The sequence below is a fragment of the Suricata suricatta genome, chromosome 1 (genome assembly GCF_006229205.1).
Source record: "Suricata suricatta isolate VVHF042 chromosome 1, meerkat_22Aug2017_6uvM2_HiC, whole genome shotgun sequence".
In the NCBI taxonomy this organism is placed as follows: Eukaryota; Metazoa; Chordata; class Mammalia; order Carnivora; family Herpestidae; genus Suricata; species Suricata suricatta.
This window is the reverse complement of record NC_043700.1, coordinates 135,936,402-135,946,955: the sequence shown is the minus strand read 5'-3', so window position 1 is coordinate 135,946,955 and position 10,554 is coordinate 135,936,402. Positions and strand designations below refer to the sequence as shown.

Below are 10,554 nucleotides of genomic sequence, written 5' to 3'. Positions count from 1 at the left end.
GGAAACTTTTTTCTGAGCCTTGAGTGTGCACATAGGACTTCCCCACTGCGGACAGCGAGCCAGAGGGTGTAAGATAGCAAACAGTGAGCACCCTGGATGAAGGAGCCAGAGCAACTGCTTCCCAGAAACTGGCTAGAATGAGCAGCAGAACAGCCTGATAGGACTCTGTGACTGTGCTGTCTAGACTCGGGAAAGGACTTTCAGGTTTAGCAGTCAATGCAATTCTGAATCTACAAGCCAAGGACTTGTTTAAACGGACCCATCACTTGTGAAACTTTGTGGCCTTTGCCTTCATAAACCCCTTTGGAGAAAGAGCATCTTCGTGGGCCATTCTCTGGCATATATCCCTGTATATGAGTAAATCCCCAAAGCTCTACTTCATTGTCGCTGAGTTATCCTTTGTTGTTGTTGTTTTTTTTTCAGAGTTTTTCTTTCGAAGCCTCAGAATATTCGAAGTGGGGGGATGTCATGAAATGACATGAAGATAACAAGCGTTTGACTTGTTGAATTTGTTAGCACAAACGTGTCAGACAGATGTAAACATGAATTCACTAGTATACTTGATCTCTTAGTTACTAATTCACACAAGATAAACAAAAGGGTCATATGTATTCACTAAACTGTCTTTTCTCTGGACTGAACTCACTGATGGAAATGCAGACTTTTCTAGAGTAGTGGAGTAAGAAAATAAAGTTTTCCAAGAAGCAGGTTATGGTCATTTTCTATGCTGTGGAGCAACTGACCGTAAACTTAATGGCTTAAAACAACACACATGTATTATCTAACAATCTTTGTGGGCTAGGAGTCTGGGCGTGGCTTTGCTGCGTCCTCAGCTCAAGGTCTCATAGGCGGGCAGCCATGCTGTTGGCCAGATGTATTTCCATCTGGAGGGTTGATTACATTTGGAAGATTCTGTTCCCAAGTTAAATTTGTTTCCTTAGAGCTCTGTGTTTGAATACCCTGGCTTCCTGTATCACCGGTTGGAAGTCATCTGTAGGTCCTAAGAGCCATGCATAGCTCCTCGCCATGTGGGTTCCTTCAGTGTGGCCAGTTACTTCATCAGGCCAGCAAGGAGGGTCTTTTGCTCCAGTCTGCTAACAAAAAGTTTTATATAATGTAATGTAATCACAGGATTAACCCCCATCATATTTGCCATATTCTATTGGTTAGAAGCATCACACGAAGGCATTTATACGAGGAGGCAGGAAATCACTGAGGGCAGAGGCCACTTTAGACACTGTTTGCTACACATGTAAAAGAACAGGAGAACCAAGGCTTGCTTACAGTCAAGCCAAAGAGATGACATAGTTCTGGAAAAACTGGAAAGAATGCTGGATGGAGCAGGGATCATGGGTTCTGGTCCTGGCTGTGTCATCAACTAGATTGTTTACCAGACTAGTCTTCTGGACCTCAATTTCCTTACTTTAAAAATAAAATGAGGTGGGAAAGATACTAATTAAGAAATGTAGATTAAAAGAGCATTGAAATACCATGATTTGCCTTTAGCAAAAGTTACAAATGATCACACTCAAAGCTCATGAGTTTATGGGTGTGCTCAGTCCTAAAAAGCAAGATGCCATTAAAATGTTCACATCTGGGACTCCTGGGTGGCTCAATTAGTTAAGCAAATGACTCTTGATTTTGGCTCAGGTCATGATCTCACAGTTCGTGATCCAAGCTGAGCCTGCTTGGGGATTCTCTCTCACCCTCTCTCTCTGTCCCTTCCTTTTCATTCTCCCTCTTTCTCAAAATAAATAAATTTTTTAAAAATGTTCACTATAGGTCAGCTTGGCCCTGGGGTAACCAGGTATTTGACTAAGTGTTACTTCTCAGTATAGCTGACAACGTTAACATTTGAATTGGTAGACTGGGTAAAGCAGAGTGCCCTCCCTAATGTGGGTGAACCTTAGCTTACTCGTTGTAGGCCTGGATAGCATAAAAGGCTGAATAAAAAAGAATTCTCTCTCTGCTTGATTTTCTTTGAGCTGAGACATCGTCTTCTCCTACCTTCGGATTCAGACTCAGACTGTTACATAAACCACCGCCCCCCTCCCCCCAGGTTCTTAGGCCTTCACCCTGGGCTGGAGCCACACCACGGGCTCTCCTGCATCCTCCGGCTTGCCGACTGCAGGTCTTGGGATTTCTCAGCCTCCATAATCATGTGAGCCAATTCCCTGTAGTACATCTTTCTGTAGACTAATACAATGCCCTTTGACAAAGTAATCCATTCAAATTTATCTTAAAATGTATAATTCAAAAGACTTTCACAAAACAAGCTATCTGCACAAAGTTATTAACCATGGTGTTATTTATAATAGTGGAAAACTAAAAACAATGCACATGATTAACAACTGGAAAATGGCTAAACAAATTATAGTTCACCCATGTGAAAGAAAAGCATGCAGCCATTCAACTGATAATCACGAGTACTCTGTAGCAACACAGGAAAGTATTTACAATTAGACATGAATTTATTTTTTAAAAAAGCAGAACATTAAATTATTTAAAAACTATAGTTATAACAAGACAAAGTAAATAATGAAAACAATCCATTTGTTGGAGTCATGGGATTGCAAAAACAATTTTCCATAGTTTTCCTTATCAATAAGACATTTTGGGGTGGTCTGGGGGGCTCAGCTAAGCATCCAACCATTGGCTCAGGTCATGATCATGGTTCTTGGGTTCAGGCCCCATGCAGCGCTCCCTGTTGACAGTGCAGAGCCTGCTTAGGATTCTCTCTCTCTCCCTCTTTATCTCCTGCCCCTCCCCCACTTACGCTCACTCTCTCAAAATAAGTAAGTAAATATTTAATTAAGAAAATAAGGGACACCTGGGTGGTTCAGTCAGTTAAGCATCGACTTCCACTCAGGTCATGATTTCCTGGTCCATGTGCTCAGTCCTACATTAGGCTTCCTGCTATCAGCATGGAGCACGCTTGAAATCCTCTGTCCCCCTCTCTCTCTGTCCCTCTCCCACTCTCTCTCTTGCAAAAATACATAAACATTAAAAAGAATAAGACATTTTGTGTTGTTTTATTTTATTTTTTTTTAAGTAGGATTCATGCCCAGCTCATTACTCAACCTGGGGCTTGAAAACTCATGACCCTGAGATCAAGACCAGATGCGTAACCAACTGAACCACCCAAGTGTCCCTCAATACAACATTTTAAAAACAATAAGTTAGAGGTATAAAATGAAAACAATGAGGGGATTGAATTATCAGTGGTTCTTAACTGGGGTAGACTTCAGAATTTAAAAGGATTTATATGGAGGTCTTGTGAAACTTCTGAGATGGGGAGGGGAAACATATACATGTATATATATGCATATATCCCGCACACACCCACATAGGTGATTCTGATACACACTGGTAGGCAAATTCTCAGCATAAAATTCACATATCTATGGAGAATAAAGGAGCTATTCCAGCGACAAGTGCAGGATTGGTTATGAGGCACCGTGGGCGAGGGACACCAGGCTGCTCTTAGTGTGTGCCTGGTTCGCTACAGCTACTGTCGTTAGTGTTTGTGGCTTGTGGGCGAGCTGAGGCAGTGCCCTCTGAGCAGGACTGCTCCACAAGGCGGAAGGCCTCCAGGAACTCATTGATGTCAATGTGGCCATCCTTGTTGAAGTCAATGCTCCGTGCAAGGTCACAGATGCAGTCATCTGTGATGTCGATGTTCATATGAGAGCCGAACAGCTTCCAAGTCTGCCTGAATTCGTCCAATGAGATGAACCCTTACCAAAGAGAGGAAGTCACTTCAATGAGTCAGGCTAGTTTTCTCTATTTTTTCTAAATTTTCTTAAAGTTTATTTATTTTTGAGAGACAGAGAGAGACAAAGTGTGAGTGGGGGAGGGGCAGAGAGAGAGAGAGAGAGAGAGAGAGAGAGAGAGAGAATCCAAAGCGGACTCCAGGGTCTGAGCTGTTAGCGCAAAGCGCAATGTGAGGCTGGAATTCACAAATCGTGAGATCATGAGCTGAACCGAGGTCGGAAGCTTACCTAACTGAGCCACCTCGGTGCCCTGCAGGAGTCAATCTAGTTTTCAATGTTCAGTCTTATAAGGATACCTGCTCCTTACTATCAAACAGGCAAAGACACCCAAGGCCTTGTATCTAGTTTAAATTCCCAAGGGGGTGGCACAAAAAACAATCGATCAACACTGGGAGCAATTTTGTTTCCCTTCCTCTGGAGACATTTTTTATTGTCATGACTGGGTGGGGTGAGTGTTACTGGTATCTAGTAGGTAAATGCCAGGGATGCGAGTTAATATCCTACAGTACTCAGGATGGACCTCAAAGCAAGAATTACTCAGGTTAGCATGTCAACAGTGCCACTGCTGGGAAATCATGCATTAAGTCATCCCAAACATATAATTTATTTTGCTTATAAAAAGCTTTTGGACCTATACACCTATGGCCAACTGACATTTTTTTTTAAACAAGGGTTCCAAAACCATTCAATGGAGAAAGAATTGTTTTTTCAACAGATGGCCAGGGACAACTGGATAGCCTCATGTAAAGGAATGAAGCTAGAACACCTATCTTGCACTGCCAACAAAAATTAACTCAAAAAAGGGGCGCCTGGGTGGCTCAGTTGGTTAAGCGTCCGAGTTCAGCTGAGGTCATGATCCCACTGTTTGTGAGTTCAAGCCCCACATCAGCTTCTGTGCTGACAGTTCAGAGCCTGGAGCCTGCTTTGGATTCTGTGTCTCCCTTTCTCTGCCCCTCTCCCATTCTCTCTCTCTCTCTCTCTCTCTCTCTCTCAAAAATAAATAAATAATAATAAAAATTTAAAAAATTAACTCAAAATGGATAAAAGACCGAACTGGAAAACCTATAACTATAAAACTCTTAAAGAAAACCATAGGTATAAATCTTGGACCTTAGATTACATAATTATTTCTTAGATATGACACCAAAACCACAAACAACAACAAAAAGATAAATTGGACTTTTTTTATTATAAAATTTTGTGCATCAAAGGGAACTGCCAAAAATGTGAAAGGACAACCTATAAAGTTGGAGAAAACATTTGCAAACCATAGATCTGATAATGGCATATATATGTATATACTCTTATAATTCAACAACAAAAAGATGATTTAAAAAATGGGCAAAGAATTTGAGTAGACATTTCTCCAGAGAATACATGCAGATTTCCAATAAGCACACAAAAAGATGCTCAATATTGTGGATAATCATGGAAATGCAAATCAAAACCATGGGATACTGCACACCCTGGTTTATAGGCTGGCTATAAAAGTGGGAGGGGGTGGAGAGTAACAAGTGTTGGCAAGGACAGAGAGAAATTGAAACCCTCAAACATTGTTAATAGGAATGTAAAATGGTATAGTCACTGCAGAAAACAGGTTGGCAGTTCCTCAAAAAGTAAAACATAGTTCTATGATATGATTCAGCAATTATGCTCTTAGAATATATTCAAGGGAGTAAAAAACTATATGCTCACATAAAAAGCTGTATATAAATGTTCACAGTACCATCATGTATAACAGCCAGAAAGTGGAAACAATCTAAATGTCTATCAACTGTTGAGTGGATAAACAAAATGTGGCGTGTCCATACAATGGAATATTGCCCAGCTATAAACAATGGAGAACTTTTACGTGCTACAACATGGATGAGTCTTGAAAACATTATACAATGTGAAGGAAGCCAGGCACCAAAGACCACATATATTGTGTAATTCGTTCAATACAAAATGTCCAGACTAGGTGAATCCTTAAGAGACAAAGTGGATTAATGGTTGCCAGGGGCTGGTGTAGAAGGGACAGGGATGGAAAGTGACTGCGAATGGATATGGGTTTCTCTTCAGGGTGATGAAACGTTCTGTAGTTAGTTAGTGATGATGGTTACACAACCTTTTGAATATACCAAGAGTCAGTGAACTGAATATTTTAAATGAGTAAATTATATGGTATGTGAATTACACCCAAAAATAGGCAGAGAAAGAGTAATGATGTTGAAATAAAGCCTTTGGACTTCTGGGGGAACAAGGTGAGGGTACACAAGACCTTCCTGTACAGTTTTTTCATAATTTCTTATGAATCTGTAATTACCAAAATAAGAAATTTATAAAGAATGTGTTGGGAGTGAGATTGTAAAAATCCTTTCTGATCAAGACACTTTTCATTACTTTATGGGTATCTTTGACGGGACTATACAGGATATCACATCTTCTAATAACTGTTTTTCTGAGCAGTTCTCATTTAGTTTGTCTTCATTCTGTTCTGCCCAACCCCTCTTCTATATGGATTGCTTGTACTGCTCAAATACTTTTCTAGTTTCTGCCATTTATAAGCATAATCATTATTTACTTTGCTCCCAGAGTGCCTGAGTAGAGAGCTAAATAACCAGAAAGGAGGCTGAAGCATGGGAGGTAAAGACTTGCTATGTGTGTCCGAAGTGATAGGAGAATGTGTGCCTTTACCGGAATGATCACGGTCTATGATCCTAAAAATGGTCTCCAGATTGGATCGGTTTCGATACAGTGTTTCCAGCAAACTCGACTGTATGTTCTGCAAAAGAAAAGACATTTTTCTTTCTGTATCTTATTGTTTAGGCTTGTCCTAACATATAATGAGTACACAATCAACCCTGACAATGAGATATGGTTGAAAAAACCTGAAGATATTTTATCCGCAACCCCTTCAGCCTACCAAATAACCTAAGGGTTTAAGAAGTACCTAGACCATGATAAAAATGTTCTAATACTGACCATGGTGATGGTTGCACATATCTGTGAATATAAAAAAACCCAATGAATTATACACTTTGAATGGATAAATTGTATGGTATGTGAATTATTTTGAAATAAAGCCATTAAAAAGAAGTACTTAGCCTAAGGCCTCACATACATTAAAGATTCAATGTGTATTTATTGAATCAATCCTTCTCTTTATTTTAGTGGGCGAAGTAGGATAACGTCAAGGAAGTCAGCAAACCTGGGTTTGAGTCCCAGTTCTACAACTTAGAAGCCCTGTGAGCAGTGTTCTCATAGGTGTAACGGTACTGATAATGCCAATCTCACAGGGTAGGTATTTTGATGATATGTAAATTACCTAACACAAAATATGACATCTAGAAACCCAACAAATAGTTCCTTTTTATCAACCATCTTCTTTTTTGGGTTCTCAATATTTGACTTTTTCTGATTTGAAGTTCTCCATAAGGCGATTCATGGTCCACAATATGCCTCCAACCCACCATTTTCGCACCGTTACCTCATGGTTCAGTTGTTCTTTGGCCAAGTCCCCCAGCCAGGACTTGTACTCCAACGTGTTATCCGGTGAGCTGTTCACGAGCTGTGGCCTCAGCATCTGCCAGGGCAGCCCTAGAGGCAACACGGCCTCCACGGCTTCTGCCCAGTCACTAAGGGTGATTAAACCTACAGGAAAGAGCGGATTTGTTGACTTGTCACCTATAAGTCTAGTGTCCTGCCTAAGAGTGCATGCCTTTCTATCCAGACATTCTTCTTGCTGTCTGTAGATAATGGAAATAATGGGCACGGTCACTATTTTTGGAGTTCAAGGTAGAGTTCATGGCAACTTGGGTTGTAAGATAAATACAGGATGTTCAATTAAATATGAATTTCAGACAGACCACATATATGGCCCGAATATTGCACAGGACATAATTATACCTTAAAATTGTTTGTTGTCTATCTATAATTTAAATTTAATTAGGCACCCTGTTTTTATTTACTAAACCTGGCAAAACAATTGAAAAGTGACACAATATTCTTGTAAATAATATCCTAAAACTTTATACACACATACACACACAGAGTATTGGTTGTTGTTATGTATATGAACAGATAAGATATATATATGTATATATACATACAGATATTACACATGATTATATATATGAACAGATATATACATTATATGTCCACATTATATATCCACATTATAATGTGTATATACATATATATATATAGCATTGGTTGTTGATAGGTATATGAACAGACATTGCTATGCATTTATGATTGTTACTGTTATTTTCTAATAAGATTATGTGTGATCAATGTCTATTAGATATTCCATTAAGTTGGGCAAGACAAAATTTCTAGTTTTGATATTAGAACACAGAACAGATATGTACACACTAAATAAGAAGCCAAATCATTAATCTTTTGCAAATCTTGGATATATTCTTATAACCTCCTCTACCTGTTGCTTTTTGCTTAGCTCCCTGACTTCATTTCTTTTTATCATCACCATCTATATTTAGCTACATTCACATTCTGTTAAAAACTTGGACTTATAAAATTTAGGAAAAAAACTGAAACATTAAGTTGAATAAAATGAAAAAAGTAGTCAAAGGATGTCCTTTGGTTATTGTAGTTCATTATCATTTGATTTTTTAATGTTTATTTATTTCTGAGAGAGACAAGGACAGAGTATGAGTGAGGGAGAGGCAGAGAGAGCGAGGGAAACACAGAATCCGAGGCAGGCTCCAGGCTCTGAGCTGCCAGCACAGAGCCTGGCGCAGGGCTCGAACTCATGAACCACAAAATCATGACCTGAGCCAAAGTCGGGGGGCTTACCCAACTGAGTCACCCAGGTGCCCCAATTAGTTCATTATCATTAATTCAACAAAATTGACTTGATAACTTCTGCAAGACAGCTTCCTTCTTCTATGAATATTTTACTTGCTGGGTCTTACCAGTTTTATCTGTATCATGCTTCTTAAATTCACCAAGAAGGTCTGAGGAATGAGCAAATAACTTTTCCCGCAGAGCTCTCAGAGCTGACTCCTCTACTCTGCTGATCCTGGGACAGATGGAAACAAACACTTAAAAAAGTTAACACAGAGGAAATAGTGGGGGGTTTTGTGTTGCTTTTACCACATTTCTCCTCTCTTTTTCTTAATGTCTCAACCTCCCTAGAGCTCAGTTTTGGGGAGAATAGCTCAGGATTTGAAGGAAGAGCTTCATCTCTTATTCCCCTACCCCACCCCTGCCCTCCCACTTCTCCCCACCAAGCACAAATAGGACCTGCTGCTGTCCTACCCAGTGCAGGAGAGTGGTTATGTGAAAGTTCTACAAAAAGACCACCTCTGTGGTAAAGTTAGCTAACTGCACTGAACCTCAATTTCCCCAAGGGCAAAATAGGGATAAACAGGGTACCTATCTTGGACCACCCGGCTGGCTCAGTTGGTTAAGAGTCCAATTCTTGATTTCTGCTCAGGTCATGATCTCACTGTTTGTGTTTGAGCCCCGCGTCGGGCTCTGCACTGACAGTGTGGAGACTGCTTGGGATTCTCTCTCTCCTTCTCTCTCTGCCCCTTCCTTGCTCTCTCTTTCTCTCTCTCAAAATAAATAAATAAGCATTTTTTAAAATGTACCTACCTCATAGGATTATTGTGAAGATTAAAAAGTAAATTCATATAAAGCACTTAGAAGAAAGCCCAGCACATTGAAAGCACTCAGTAAATGGTATCTGTTAACATAATCATGTGCATTCCTTATAATTTATTATGTTAAATAGGCACAAGGCCAGATTTATAAATAACAAAATAAAAGTTTTCTCATTCTTATTGGATCAAAAGGGTGATGCTGGGTATAGCACTTGGCCCAAAGTAAGTGTTCAATAAATATCTGCAGTTGAATGAATAAAAAGATAAAAAGAGATAAAGGTAAATATATACTTTGTCATGCCTCATTTATAGCCATTCTATAAATGATGACCAGATATCCTATCTTTACAATGACTAAAAGTTACACACACACATGTGCGTGCACACACACAGAGTTTTAATCATGTTTGATAAAAATTTTCCTTGCAGTTTAAGGCGGTTAGTATATTAGTCCTTAAGTGGGCTCCACAGACCCCTCGTAGAGTGAACTGCCCAAAACTCATCCTGAATTGTATGGGTATGTGAGTTTATTGTTTTTTCTGGAGGGAGTTCATGGTTTCATCAAAGGTTAAAAGAAGTATGGGACTCCCTTTCCCTCTGAAAGTTAACAAACCACTGGTGTGGCAAAGCATTTAAACTATCTGCTGCTAATCCGTAGTCATCAGTCGTTATCATGCAGGGATGTAGATGGTGATGTCTCGGCCGCTGTCTAGGCTCTCTGTCTCTACATCAAGCAGGAAATATTGAACACTAACTAAATGCAGAGCTCTGCATGGATTATCCCAATCCTCCAACACCCACAGAGGTAGGTCTGATTATTGTACCCATTACAAAGTGACTAATCCAAGGTCACATAGCTAATACAGGGTAGGGCAAGGAATCAATCCTGACAAGTGGACTCCAGGCAGGCTAAACTATTATTATGAGACATGGGAGTAAACCCAAAGTAAATGGGTTCTGAATAAGGGCTCTTCTAAGAAAAACACATGATCTTGAGTTTACGGACAATGAGACATCAATTATGGATGGTCAGAGACATTTCCCCCTTCCTTCTAAGGTGTCCACTGTCCTCCAGGGAGTTGAAGTGACTTCTGGGTAAACTAGGTGATGTTTACTTGCTTCAGTACAATCAAAGAATATTTCAAACAGCTCTTTTTTTGGTAAATTTTTTT

General features: G+C 39.8%; 1 protein-coding gene across 3 annotated transcripts in view; it reads right to left on the bottom strand.

Annotated features, from left to right (window-relative positions):
* Positions 1–3,129: 3,129 nt before the first annotated feature.
* PPEF2 (protein phosphatase with EF-hand domain 2) overlaps positions 3,130–10,554 on the bottom strand; it is a 53,386-nt gene continuing 45,961 nt past the window's right edge. For all 3 annotated transcript variants that reach the window (XM_029944772.1, XM_029944759.1, XM_029944766.1), the window contains exons 14-17: positions 8,690–8,796; positions 7,243–7,406; positions 6,450–6,537; positions 3,130–3,737 (exon numbers count right to left, since the gene is read on the bottom strand). In XM_029944772.1, coding sequence (XP_029800632.1) covers positions 3,484–3,737; positions 6,450–6,537; positions 7,243–7,406; positions 8,690–8,796 — 613 coding nt within the window. In that variant the 3' untranslated portion in view covers positions 3,130–3,483. The remainder of the gene's footprint in view (positions 3,738–6,449; positions 6,538–7,242; positions 7,407–8,689; positions 8,797–10,554) is intronic.